This window comes from Aquarana catesbeiana, linkage group LG04, assembly GCF_042186555.1.
Source record: "Aquarana catesbeiana isolate 2022-GZ linkage group LG04, ASM4218655v1, whole genome shotgun sequence".
Taxonomy (NCBI): domain Eukaryota; kingdom Metazoa; phylum Chordata; class Amphibia; order Anura; family Ranidae; genus Aquarana; species Aquarana catesbeiana.
The window spans coordinates 455,996,599-456,011,469 of record NC_133327.1 but is presented as its reverse complement, the minus strand read 5'-3'; the positions used below and the strand labels follow the sequence as shown (position 1 = coordinate 456,011,469).

At 42.3% G+C, this 14,871-nt stretch overlaps 1 protein-coding gene across 2 annotated transcripts in view; it reads right to left on the bottom strand.

Annotated features, from left to right (window-relative positions):
• Positions 1-6,548: 6,548 nt before the first annotated feature.
• The window catches only part of CCR6 (C-C motif chemokine receptor 6), a 52,617-nt gene continuing 44,294 nt past the window's right edge, over positions 6,549-14,871 (bottom strand). For both annotated transcript variants that reach the window (XM_073627497.1, XM_073627498.1), the window contains one exon: positions 6,549-12,596. In XM_073627497.1, coding sequence (XP_073483598.1) covers positions 11,501-12,571 — 1,071 coding nt within the window. In that variant the 5' untranslated portion in view covers positions 12,572-12,596 and the 3' untranslated portion in view covers positions 6,549-11,500. The remainder of the gene's footprint in view (positions 12,597-14,871) is intronic.

Here is a 14,871-nt window from a genome sequence, read left to right as displayed (position 1 = left end):
CTGCACCCCACTGCCAGCTTCCTACCACCCCACCCCCATCATCTCCATCCTCCCTGCACCCCACTGCCAGCTTCCTACCACCCCACCCCCATCATCTCCATCCTCCCTGCACCCCACTGCCAGCTTCCTACCACCCCACCCCTGTCATCTTCATCCTCCCTGCACCCCACTGCCAGCTTCCTACCACCCCACCCCCATCATCTCCATCCTTCCTGCACCCCACTGCCAGCTTCCTACCACCCCACCCCCGTCATCTTCATCCTCCCTGCACCCCACTGCCAGCTTCCTACCACCCCACCCCGTCATCTTCATCCTCCCTGCACCCCACTTCCAGCTTCCTACCACCCCCCGTCATCTTCATCCTCACTGCCAGCTTCCTACCACCCCACCCCCATCATCTCCATCCTCCCTGCACCCCACTGCCAGCTTCCTACCACCCCACCCCCATCATCTCCATCCTCCCTGCACCCCACTGCCAGCTTCCTACCACCCCACCCCTGTCATCTTCATCCTCCCTGCACCCCACTGCCAGCTTCCTACCACCCCACCCCCATCATCTCCATCCTCCCTGCACCCCACTGCCAGCTACCTACCACCCCACCCCCGTCACCTTCATCCTCCCTGCACCTCACTGCCAGCTTCCTACCACCTCGCCCCTGTCATCTTCATGCTCCCTGCACCCCACTGCCAGCTTCCTACCACCTCACCCCCGTCATCCCTCCTGCACCCCACTGCCAGCTTTCTACCTCCCCACCCCCATCATCCCCCCTGCACCCCACTGACAGCTTCCTACCACCTTACCTCCATCATCTTCCTCCCCACTGCCAGCTTCCTACCACCACACCCCCATCATCTTTATCCCCCCTGTACCCCACTGCCAGCTTCCTACCAGCCCACCCCCATCATCTTCATCCCCCCTGTACCCCTCTGCCAGTTTCCTACCCCCCACCCCTCTGTCATCTTCATCCCCTTGTACCCTATTGCTGACATCCTACCACCTCATCCATTGTGATCAGCATCCCCATCATTCCTCTGTATCCCACTTCTGGCATCCTACCACCCCATCCCCTGTCATCATCATCTTAATCCCTTCTGGTACTCCACTTCCAGCTTCCTACCACCCCACCCCCTGTCATCATCACCCCCCCCCCCCATACCCCACCTCTGACATCCTACCGTCCTGCCTTCTGTCATCAAAATCCCCATCTTCCCCATGTACCCCATCTCTAGCATACACCACCCTACCCGTTATCATCATCCTTATCTTCCCCCCTTTACCCCACTGTCAGCCACCTACCAACCTACATCCTGTCATCATTATCTCCATCCTTATCATAATCCCCCTGTGCCTGGTGTCCTACCACCCCACCCTCTGTAATCTTCATCCCCCTGTACCCCACTGCCAGCTCCCTACCACCCCACCCACTGTCATCATCATCATCATCATCCTCATACCCCACCTCTGATATCCTACCACCCTGCCCCCTGTCATCAACATCCTCATCATCCCCCTGTACCCCACCTCTAGCATCCAACCCCCATCATCATCCCCCCTGTACCCCACCTCTAGCATCCAACCATCCTACCCCCATCATCATCCCCCCTGTACCCCACTGCCAGCTTCCTACCCACCCACTGTCATCATTATGCCCCTTTGCTGACCTCCTTCCCCTTTTTCATCAACATGCCCATCTTCCCTCTCTACCCCACCTCTGGCATCCTACCACCCCACCCCCATCTTTATCATCCCCATCATCCCCCTGTACCACACCTCTGGCATCCTACCACCCTACCTCCTGTCATTATCATCCTCATCCCTCCTGTACCCCACCTCTGGCATCCTATCACCCTACCCTTTATCCTTATAGGGAAGATATGATCTCAGCCTCTTACCCCAATGCTGCCACCATCGTCCCAAACTGCATCCTGTCATCCAACCAACTGTTGCATTACACACCACAATACTGCCCTGCCACCCAGCGAGAGGTAATGATGTACTGTAACCTCTGGCAAATAATCAGTGAGTAATCATTAGCAACCAATCAGTGAGTGATAATGATAAGCAGTAACCTATAGCAACCAATCAGTGAGCAGTAATAATGCACAGTAACCTCTATCAACCAATCAATGTGCAGTAATGATGTGCAATAACCTCTAGCAACCAATGGGTGGGCAGTAATGATGTGCGTTACCTCTAGCACCAATCATTGAGTGGTAATATTGTGCAGTAACCTCTAGCAACCAATCAGTGAGCAGTAATGATGTGCACTAACCTCTAACAACCAATCAGTGAGCTTGGAGCAATCAGTGAGTGTGAACCAGATTTTTATGTGTACATTATTAAAGTGTTTTTTTAGAAAAGCCTATGTGCATGTTTGTTTTTTGGGATATTGGGGTGGAGAGCAAAATTGCTAGGGGTCTATCGCTTGAGTTATTTTTCCCATTATGGGAGTAAGTAGGGCCTTATGTCTAAGATTTGCCTAAGGCCTCACAAAGCCTAGAGCCGCCTCTGCTAATATTCATAAGGTGCCAAGTGCGTTGATGAGACCTCCACCTATGACAAACACTGTCGCTTACCAGAGAGCGATGGTCCCTTGTTACAGGGGACCACGCTAAGCAGATGGCTGTACCCCAGCCCGGAATCTCACAGGCAAACACCAAATGTCTCAACGTCCAGGGGGATCCTCAGCATCGATCACAGCAAAGTGATGTACTCCAGTTGACAGGTGTAAAAACAGCAAAACAGATAACATGAAAGCCGGCCGGCTTCGGAATCAGCCCGTATCTTCTGGGATTAGAACGTACAGTGGTGACGTCAGGACGTGGCTCCTCCTCCCTACGTCGTTTCGTCACTATCGGACGTGGTCACGGGATCAAATAATGTGGAACTAAAAAAGGACAGAGCAATCGCGAGCCATATGTTACAAAAGCATAAGGAAAAAAGCTGATGGCTTTATTTATAATATTGATTTGGGATTGAGATGTATTTAGAATGAAATGGTGACTCATGCAGGAAAATGTTACTTTTATGGGAGAGAAAACATTTTTGAGATGGCATTAATAAATATACAAAATAAAATAAATAATAATCAAATAAAAGGGACAGAAGATGTTCCATAAAAGAACCACTAAATGGCGCCGGAAAATGTCTATAAATATAAGCAGTTTATAGAAGAGTCGCCATTTGCCATGTGGTGGTTACAGCACTTTATTCTTTGAGCACTTATGATTTATTTGTTGCACCCTGGACGAAGCTCTATTGTTGAGCAAAACATGTAAGGTATTTTGGTTTCATAAGGATAGGATTTTGGTGCACAATCACTTTTTACATGGGGATATATTTGGTGGAAAGTGGTTTTTGATCAGTCCATTTGAATTCCTATACTCCCTAGATCAGGGATAGGTGTGTTAGTACACTGCAGCATTGGACAGTCCTTTGGGTCCAGATGTAGGGGCAATAGGGATACTTTTTCATGGGTACCTTTGAATAGGGAGGGTTTTTTCAGTGATAGCACAATTCTGATACCTCCTCATATACTCCTTCTAATTGCTACAGAGCAGATAGAGACAAACAGACTGAGAGCAATTTTTTGAATGCACCCCTCCCTATAAGTGAAAATACAGCTAACCAACAAATCAACCTAATTGTAACGAGCCCCTTGCTCGCTCGGTTCCACTCTTCCGACACTCCTCTGCAGCTATTGAATCAGATTGCAACGTCTGATGGTTCGGTCATCCGATGCTCCGGGACTAGAACTACAGCTCTGTGCCATTCTAGTCCAGTTGTGATAGCTCAGAAGAAACACCAGGCAGGCTGTAAGTAAGTTCAAACAGGAATCTATCTTTATTGACAAAATACAGGCTTTTATACACTCAAAGTGGAGGTGCAGACCTCCTGCTCATATTACTCTAACAATACAGCTGTAACTTAATTAACATGAGCTAATTAACTAATCCCTTTAGACAGCCTAGATGACTCAGACATGACCGTTAGGCCAGACTGGCCATCTTGTAGCTCAGAAAATCCAATCAACATTATCACAATCCACATAGACTCTTCTTCACACAATAGCAGAGTTAATTAACACAAATAACAATGGGGATCTAATGACTCTTAGATCCCATAGTAGACTTATTTACAATACACATTTTAGCAGACAATAGACATATAGGTGTTGGAATTTACATCAGCATCTCCTAACAGTATCTGTCCCAGCATTATGAATCAGCCACTATTCCAATATGGCAAATCCAGGGTCCCCAGAGTCTGTGTGTCCTGGGGGACCAGGACCCGAATCCTCAGTAATACCACCTCAAGGGTCCCCAGGCATACAGCTCACAAAGAGCACCGTTACCTCAAATGCAAGGGCCCCTGATCGATCGGCAAGAGGCTAGCACACAGTCCCCTCCAAAAGTCTCCTTCCCGGCTAGGTCTGTCACACTAATAAAGTCCTAAAATTCTTTAGGCGTCGTCCCTAGGTTTTTTGGTGTGTGGGAATGCACACCTTGTTTGAATTAATTTGTAACGTTTCATTCAATTTTCTAATAGTTAGTGGGGTCAAATCAGCGATCGTTTTCAACCACAGTAATGAGAAAATGTGGAATTATTCATAAGATGGTCACATGCTCGATTTATGGCTGTGTTTTTTCCTATACGTGGCACTTTATGTTTGAAGTATTGTAGCTCTGTACTTTTTATTATGGAGTTTTATCATAGGGATGGTCACCTTTGTGCCAGCGGCTTCACCTCTGAAATGCTCACTGTGTTTTATTGAGAACAAACTACTTTGAAGTCGCTGCAACTTTAAGTCACACATGTATGAATGGTTATCATTGGAAAATATGGGATACGACTTGTCATGCGAATCTGATGTCCAAAGTCACATGACAAGCCGCACAAGTGTGAATGGGGTGTAAATGTTGGTTTCCAGAAAAATTGTATATACTTTAAGGCACATGTGCTGGCAGAAAAGAAACCTCAAGAAAAACAGAAATGGAAGGCGCGCCCATCTAGTGCATTACCAGAGATAATTTGGCGAGCCTAGCTCTGAGGAAAGGGGTGCACCACCGAAATGCTTTAGCTGTGTTCTGTGAATGTCCATGCACTGTGTTTATGGCCTTTTGTCAGTTGCATTTTGTGAGTACCCACTTTTACACAAAAAAATGTTATTATTAAATTATCACTAGTAATGGACTAGGTGTGCGCGCGCCTTCCATTTCTGTTTTTCTTGTAGTTCCTTTTGGATTACCCCTACTGAGGAAAGCAGCATCCACCTAGTTTTGGGATACTATATATACCTTTCACACTACCATTTTATCTGACATCTGTTACTCCACATCTTGGAATACCTATTAGCGCTGGAAGTGACTGTGTTTTTTGTACCTCTACAGAAAAGAAACCTGTTAAATGCTTCTGGGATTCCATTCAAGTAGCTAGTTTTGGATGAAATTTAGGGGCTTTCTAATGAATTTAGTTGAATCAATAGTGGAAAGATGGAATGCTCTGAATAATAATTTTTCTGAATTTCTATACGACCATTAAAACTAAATTTTACTGGTGTGTGACCTGCTTTACACACAAGGTTTACATACAATTAAAAAACTGGTAGGATTTCACGACTGATGCTTGTTGTCTGTAATTTAGAATCTTCATGACAACTGCCATCCAAATTTTGAGGCAAAATTTACACCTGCTATCTTGCTGCTAGCTATTGTTTGGGGCATGACAGGTGGGGGAAACTACATCAAAGATATATAACAAAATCCTGGACATATGGTAACTATGCAATATACAGTATATTAACATTTAGTAATGTTGTCCTTAACTACAGTCGCTGAGTGCAGACACCCCAGTCCCATACTTTCCTTTAGCCAAGATCCAGTGATCTTACCTCCTATCTACATGAACCAAGCCAGTTCGTCTTTAATATGTGCATGTGCACCTTGGTCCCATCCATTTTTGTAGGTGAACCTTACTCCGAGTGATTACTGGAGACTCTCAGGAACACAGCTACCCATAGGAATGAATGGCGAATAAATACAAAGGGTATATATATTTTTTCCTGCAACCACAGGTTGCTGAAGCTGTCCCTGCTGGGAAAACACAGTAATTATGGCTAGCGACTATAACAGCCACTAGCCATAATCACATGTAAAATATGGCACACTGGTTGTACCCAAGTTGATTGATCGATCAACTTGGGTACATTTAGCCTGTCCATACATAATTCAAATCTTGGCCGGTTTAAGAGAAGCTGGCTGGGTTGGAAATATACCAACAGTCCTGCTCGAAAGGAGTCGATCATTAGATAACTCCTCTCGAGCCGGATTGGAAATAGATGGATAGAAATTTTTACGGTCCTTGTTGAACATGCCAAACTTGGATCCATCTATGGCCAGCTTTAGATGCAACAAAGAAGGATAAAAAAAGGAGAAACAAGTTTGTTATGCTAAAGATGCAATCATTTAGGCAACAAACCATTCTTTTTTTTTATTATGATGCTATGGAACATTTATTGTAAATAAATAAATATTGAGATAATTCAAGGTTTTGATTTTAATAGAACAGTTTATTTAGGTGTTTTGAAGCACAGTCACATATACACACATAGCTTTTTGCAGTAACAGTAAGACCTATAAATTGTGTAATACAACACAGTAACACATAATCAATATCATAATTTTTTGCTATTTGTTACATTAAGTATGGCTTCCTAAAAAAGCACATTCATGCTTTACCTTCATTGGAATGTCAGATTTCTTTGGTACTTTTAGACTGGTTTAAAAAGTGCCAGTATACAGTAGCTTCATACAATACACTTGGTTGTAAAATGTTGTTCACTCTAGTTAAGGCCATATGCATTCTGGGTGTCAAAAACGCTGCTTTTAAGGGCATTTGACAACTTTTTTTCTGCCTCTAAACGCCCCTTCAAGTGGGGTTGATTTACTAAAACTGGAGAGTGCAAAATCTGTTGCAGCTTTCCATAGAAACCAATCGGCTTCCATTTTTTTTGGGTTAATTGAACAATTTGAAGTTACCTAGCAGGGGAAAAGGCATTCAGAAGAGTCGGGCAAACACCCAGTGTGCATGAGTCCCGAGAATACACATATGCACATGTTCACTGGTAAAACTAAACACAGTAGTAGTCTTTTCAGATAACATCAACAGTTAGTTTGTTTTATAATACCGTTTTAAAGTCCAGGTAATTCATGAGGTGGATAACAAGAACTAAGGACCTATTTACACATAGTTGCTAATTTGTGAATTTTCATTTCTTATAAAGTTTGTGTTTAACTGCTTCTCCTGGTTGGTTATTTACCCTAGGTTCACACCTATGCGATTTTTAGCGCATTTTGCAGTTTGCAGAAACACACTACAGTCCATTTAACATGGTTTCCTATGGTACAAGTTTACACCTATGCGTTTTTCGCAGTGCGTTTTTCACCGTCTATACAATCCTTTTTCGAGACACTCGCAAATTGTTTTTTCAAAATTCATAACTTTCCGGCCAGCTGACCACCAAGTTTTCTACACTTTCCATACCGTATCCCTGAGACCCAGGAAGACATCCTTTACATTCCAATACCTTGAACCAAGCCCTGATCCAGGAGATCAGAAACTGTAGTACCCTACAAGCATCCAGTACTGGATAGAACTTCCTACGCAACGCCACATGCGTTTACTTCACCATGTTGCCTTACCCATCCTACCCCAGTCCCTCACCCTTTCCCTCCTCCCTGAACCATAAACGAGAATATCACCCTCCCATCCACCTTAACTACCCCCAGTAACACTTGATTCCCAGCGACCCCTCCTAAACCCCTAACTTCTACTGAATGGGTCGGATCTTTTTGTTTATTTCAATATGCTAGTTGCAGCCAGGTGTTTATGTCTTTTATACATTTACATATGTTTTGGTGTGTCTCGGCCGGGTGGCATGATTTTGAGCCTCCCCCTACCTGATGGTTATGGATACTCCATACCCACCTCATTTTTCCTTGCCTGTTCTTACCTATTTTCTTTTTCAGCCAGTCTCCATGAGCTCTCCATCTTTACAACATCGACCAAGGTCCACAAATCACACGAGTCGGGATCCCACGTGAAGTCTAGGCGATCCTCTGAGGTGAGTGACAGAATATTAGGTGAGATTCCTTCCTCTCTGCTCGATGGCTAACGACTCTACACTGTCTCCTCCACTGCGCATTGCATCACACAATGCGCAGGGGATGAATTCCCCAATAAAACGACAGAAAATTTTACAATCTATGCATTCCCAAAAAATGGACATCGTCCTACTTCAGGAAACACATTTCCCAATGCAGTATAACCCCTCTTTCCTGCATGCTAAATATCCCACTTTCTTTCTTTCAAATGCGGAAGGAAAATCCAAGGGAGTGGCAATCCTAATATCTACCAATTGCAAATTTACACTTTAACTAGAACACAAAGACTCGGAGGGCAGATTTATTCTCATAAAAGGCACCATAGATGACCAATTGTACTTCTTTATTTCATACTATAAGCCTTTTTCCAAGCAATGCCGTATGTAGAGGAGGAATTGATCTGGAAATAATCAGACAAGTGACCTTCCAAGGCATTTTTAGTCGATGGGTTTTGTATTACCTGAGGATTGGCGTGCCACACAGGCATTTTTGTTAGGGAGCTCATCTACGGGATAAATACCTTGACTGACATGGTAGTTAGGTTCAATTCTACATGGGACCCCTGTGCGACCTATATAGGTATTCCAGGATGAAAAGGTACGCTTCAGAAGATGTGGAAAGCCCGTGGAAGATTAGCTGAATTGCTTTCTTTTTTCCTTTTTCTTCTTCTCTTCTCCCCTTTTTTCCCTTGTAAAAATCTCCTTTGTACTCTCTTGTACTGCAATTCAGTAACTGATCTTACATGCAAGATCAAAGATCAATCTTACAGCAGCATTTCTAATGTAGCCCTATTACCATACAGGTTTTGTTCATTAATTTTCTCAGTTAGTATTTTCTTTATTATCAAACAAGGAGATACTCACCACTTATTACAGATAGTCTAGGTTGGTTACCTAACATGTGAGAGTAAAGATGAGACATGTTGATTAAAATGATCTGTATATCTTGAATCTCTTTAATGTCATATGTGACATGCAGGTAACACCTATAGTTTAACCGTGTTAGACAGTATCACCTCTATCGCATTTCTGCAAATTTCTATGTATGGAAAATTTTGCCTGCTCTGTTTGATATAATGCTCAATAAAAACGTATTGAAAGAAAAAGCAAAAATAATCGCAAAAAAAATGGGGTCCCCTCCCAGGTCCATACCAGGCCCTTTAAAAAAAAGTATCTCCTCCCCCCCCAAAATCCATACCGAACCCTTATCTGAGCATGCAGCCTGGCAGGTCAGGAAAGGGAGGGGACGAGCAAGCGCCCCCCCCCCCCCTCCTGAACCATACCAGGCCACATGTCCTCAAAATGTTGATGGGGGCCAGATCCCGGGCCCCCCTTATGTAAATGGGTATCAAGTACATCGTACCCCTACCCATTCACCTCAAAAAGCAGTGAAATTTAAAAAAAAAACAAGAGCCGGTTTTTGACAAGTCCTTTATTGAAAAAATAGCTCTGAGCTGTCTTCTTCCTGAGCCGTCTAAAAAAACTCAAATCAAAAACATTTGTTCATTTATAAAACATTTACAAACAATACACTTGTAATTAGAAACTAAAGCAAAGATCTATTGATCATGCAGCTGCTGTTTTCATCTTAAATGCACAGTAATTTTGCGTTCTCCATTGACTATAATGCATTTCACTGTTCTAACAAATTTTGCGTTAATCAATTTTGCTTATACCCTAATGTTAAGTCGCCAAGCGGCTAGGCATACTATCATTCATTTATGCTATATTGTCATAGAGGGTGCAATAAAGCTGCTATAGGTGCTAAAAACATGGGGAGAAAGTGCATGAACGACTGTTTTTGCCCAAAAGAGAAAGGACGGACAGCTCTTTGGGGGGAATTTACTAAAACTGGAGTGTGCAAAATTTAGAGCAGCTCTGCATAGCAACTTTTTCCAGAGCAGCCTGTATTTCTCCTGAGGTTACCTGTGAGTTTTTCTTTGTATCCTGAACAGATCCTGTGGCAGTTGTGGCTGAAATCTTTCTTGATCTACCTGACCCTGGCTTGGTATTAAGAGATCCCCTAATTTTCGACTTCTTATTAAGTGATTAAACAGTACTGACTGGCATATTCAAGGCTTTGGATATCTTTTTGCATCCTTTTCCATCTTTGTAAAGTTTCATTACCTTGTTACGCAGGTCTTTTGACTGCTCTTTTCTACCTCCTCATGTCTCAGTGTCTAGCCTGCTTAGAGCATCCACGTGAGAGCTAACGAACTCACTGACTATTTATACACAGACACTAATTGTGATTTAAAAAGCCACAAATGTGGGAAATGAACCCTTTAATTGCCATTTTAACCTGTGTGTGCCACCTTCTGTGTCTGTAACAAGGCCAAACAATCCAGGGTATGTAAACTTTTTATCAGGGCCATTTGGGTGATTTCTGTTATCATTATGATTTTAAAAAGGATCCAAAAAACTTTGTGATAATAAATGGCTTCATGTGATTGCTATCCTTAAATAAAAGACAGTTGTTTGGCATGATCAGTCATATTTTCAATATTAATGCCAAAATGTCATAATTTCTGCCAGGGTATGCAAACTTTTGAGCACAATTGTATATATGAAACATTAGATTTGGACTTTGGGTGAAAGATGTGGGTACTACTGTTGTTGCTTAATGAATGAGTATCCTAAACAGGAGCAAATTATTAAAAATATTGACCCCCCCCCACCTTGTTTGTAGTTTTTGATTGTTTGTGTGTGTGTGTGTGTGTGTGTGTGTGTGGGGGGGGGGGGGGGGTCTGTCAGATTTTTATTGCAATGTTTGGCCTTGTTAAAGAGATTTCACCTCAGCTCCAGTCCTTTTGACAATGTGACCACATAGCAAGAAGTGAGGGAAGCAGTTGTCATCAGGACAGGAAGAAGCCGTCGGTAACAATAAGTTGTAAAAGGTTTTCAACCCTATCCCTATTTTACTGAGAAATATAAGTGTTTTGTTTTAGTTTGTGTCACTATTGGAGAGAGTTCTTATCACTTCCTGTCTTGACAAGAAATGAGGGAAAATCTCTCCAATGCGATTAAAGACAAGTCTATCTGTACCCCACTTTTTACAAAACTAAAAACCAAAAAGTTTCAGCCTTTAAGCATTCCATTTTACGGCAACATGTTGTGTGCAACAACATTTGCTTCTTCCATATGTATATTCAACATACATAAAAATCCCCCAAAAATCCAGTATTTGCATGCTATGATTTTCATGGGGAACTACAACAAGAAATGGAATTACTTGAGCTATATACTCTGTATTGGGTACACTACATCTTGGTAATTGTGATGTTTTATATTATATGTGAACAGGAAAGATATGCCATCAAATGATTTCTGCTTGTGTCCTATACAGTGAAAGATGAACCACCATCACTTGGGAATATCTCGCTTGTCCTTCTTGATGTGTACATATCAGAGAAGAACCTGGAGCTCCGTGTTCTAGACAGTGGAAACTTATGAAAAAAGCACATGTTTTGCACTACTTTCACAAAATAATTTCGGAATTTTACACCAATAAAGGCATAAATGACGGGATTCAGACAACAGTGAAAAAAGGCTATCAATCTTGTGCTTTGGAGTGCATACTCTAATAATATAGAACATGTCTCATATCCCTGGAACAAATTAATAGCTTTTATCAAAAGCGCCACATTGTATGGCACCTGGCAGACTAGAAACGCAATCATTACAGTCACAATTACTTGGATTGCCTTGTATCTTTGGGAATTTTTTGCTTGAAGCAATGTTTTAATGATACATGCATAGCAAAATAGCATAACAATAAAAGGGACAAAAAAGCCTGTACCAACTTCCAGAGCTATAACTGCAAATTTCCAATCGGAGGCTCTGAAATGAGCTGGGTAACTTGCGTCACAAATGTTGACGTTTCCAAATTCGTAAGCCCCACTGAATATACATGTTATGATGGAGAGGCCAGTCGCTACAATCCAAACTGCCAAGCAGATCACTCCTTTATAACTCAGTGCAAAGTTTCTGATTCGAAACGACTTTGTAACCTGCACAATGGCCACATATCGGTCAATACCCACACAAGCTAATAACAGCATGCTGCAGTTGAAATTAATTGTGTAGATACTTTTAGTTAATTTGCACATAAAATCCCCAAAAATCCATTCGTTTTTTTCCAAATACACAGCCCAGAATGGAAGAGTGAATATAAACAGTAAGTCTGCTATTGCCATGTTTAAAAGAAAGATGTCTGTCATAGTCTTACTTTTCTTGTACCAGCTGAAGGTCACAACAACCAAAATGTTACCCACCAGCCCAAAAATAAATATGAGGGACAAGGCAATAGGTCCAAAGATTTTCAGTGACTTTCTGACACTGCCCATTTGGCATAATGTGTCTTCCTCATCGGAGTAATCATAATTTGTTGTTGGAATAAAGTCTGTCATATTTTTCAGGGTACGTATACTGCACCTATGGAAAAAAGAAAAAAAAAAAAAAAAAAAGACAATGTAATCAACATTTTGACATTTATTTTAGCTCTACGAAAACATGTATTGTTTCATCCCCAATGTACACGTAAAGTAGCACCCACGTTGCATGTTTTTTTTTGAAAAATACTAGTATGCTGGCACACCTCAATGTAGAAGAAAATGAACAGCAGGACGCTGAGGTCAGTATCAAATAAAAAACACTTTATGAAAATAAGCAGCACACTTAGACCCCTTTCACACTGAGACACTTTTGAGCTAAAAAAAGCACCTGAAAAGCTCATGAAAACCTTGAATGCTTTCACACTGGGGCGGTGCGCTGGCGGGGCGGTGCAAAAACTCCTGCAAGCAGCATCTTCGGAGTGCTAAAAAGCGTCTCAAAAGCACCCTTCTTCATTGAGAGGGATGGGAAACACCTCAAAATCGCATGAAAAGCACCTCAAAATGGTTCTTTTGAGTCACGTGACCTTAAAAAAAAAAAAAAAAAAAAAAAAAGGCACCGCTAACGCCTCAAAAGAGCCACAAAGGCACCCAGCATTTTATGGGCAGCTTTTAAGCGCCTAAGGGCGTTACATTGAAGTTAGCTTGAAACAGCATGGGTAGGGAACACCTGAGACCGAGTAGCTGTAATCAGTGTGTAGGCATCACTGAGCAAACAAAGACTGAGAGCCGGTTCACACTAGAAGCGGCACGACTTGCAGGTCGCCTCACCGAGGCGACCTGCACACGACTGCCACGGCGACTTGCAAGACGACTTCTGTATAGAAGTCTATGCAAGTCGCCCCCAAAGTAGTACAGGAACCTTTCTTCTAAGTCGGAGCGACTTGCGTCGCTCCGATTAGAATGGTTCCATTGTACAGAACGGGAGGCAACTTGTCAGGCGGCTAGGTCGCCTGACAAGTCGCCCCCGTGTGAACCGGCTCTGAGGATAACAGGGAGCCAGCCAGCTCAAAGTATGGATATTAGCGGCAGTGTTCTAGGCTGCACACAAGCATGACACACCAGGATGACAGCTGTCAAAATGTCTGGTGGAGAGGGGGTGTGCATGACATGTTTCCATGGACTTTGCCCTCTTTTTCAAATGAGATTTATTGTACAGACAATAAATCGCCCAAAATAAAGGTAGAAAAACAGCAATTTTTGTATTTTGGGGCACATCATTCAGTTTACATTACAATAATGTGATATTGTATTGGTGGTTCTGTGCTATAGACAGAGATTAGCGTGTGTGTGTATGAAGCTGCTGTCAAATTTTTTTTTTTTTACATTTTTTTTTTTTTCAATGTTTATATTCCAATTTTTATTATTATATATACACTTTCTGTGCTTTTATAATAAAGTATGATCTATTTTAACTTATATTGTATAAATATTAAATATGGATATAAACTAGTGGTGGTAATGTAACAACCCTGTGACACATTGACAATTTGAGACTTTCTTATTGTAAACACACACTGGACCAACCACGGAACATTAACTAATATGTCCACAGGTTGTGTTCACCCTGGTTACCTCACCCAGTGGTAAATATTCAAAAGGTCCGCAGATCATGTGCACCTATGCATGTTTTTTTGTTTTCTGACCTGCCATGATCTATAGATGCACCAGGCAGTTTATGATTTGCTTTATGTAACTATTCAGTCATATGCCATATATATATATATATATATATACACACACACACACACACACACATATACACATACATACACACACACATAGTATCTCACAAAAGTGAGTACACCCCTCACATTTTTGTAAATATTTTAATTATATCTTTTCATGTGACAACACTGAAGAAATGACACTTTGCTACAATGTAAATTAGTGAGTGTACAGCTTGTATAACAGTGTAAATTTGCTGTCCCCTCAAAATAACTCAACACACAGCCATTAATGTCTAAACTTCTGGCAATAAAAGTGAGTACACCCCTAAGTGAAAATGTCCAAATTGTCAATATTTGTGTGGTAACCATTATTTTCCAGCACTGCCTTAACCCTCTTGGGCATGGAGTTCACCAGAGCTTCACAGGTTGCCACTGGGGTCCTCTTCCACTCCTCCATGACGACATCACTGAGCTGGTGGATGTTAGAGACCTTGAGCTCCTCCACCTTCCATTTGAGGATGCCCCACAGATGCTCAATAGGGTTTAAGTCTGGAGACATGCTTGGCCAGTCCATCACCTTTACCCTCAGCTTCTATAGCAAGGCAGTGGTTGTTTTGGAGGTGTGTTTTGGGTTATTACCATGTTGGA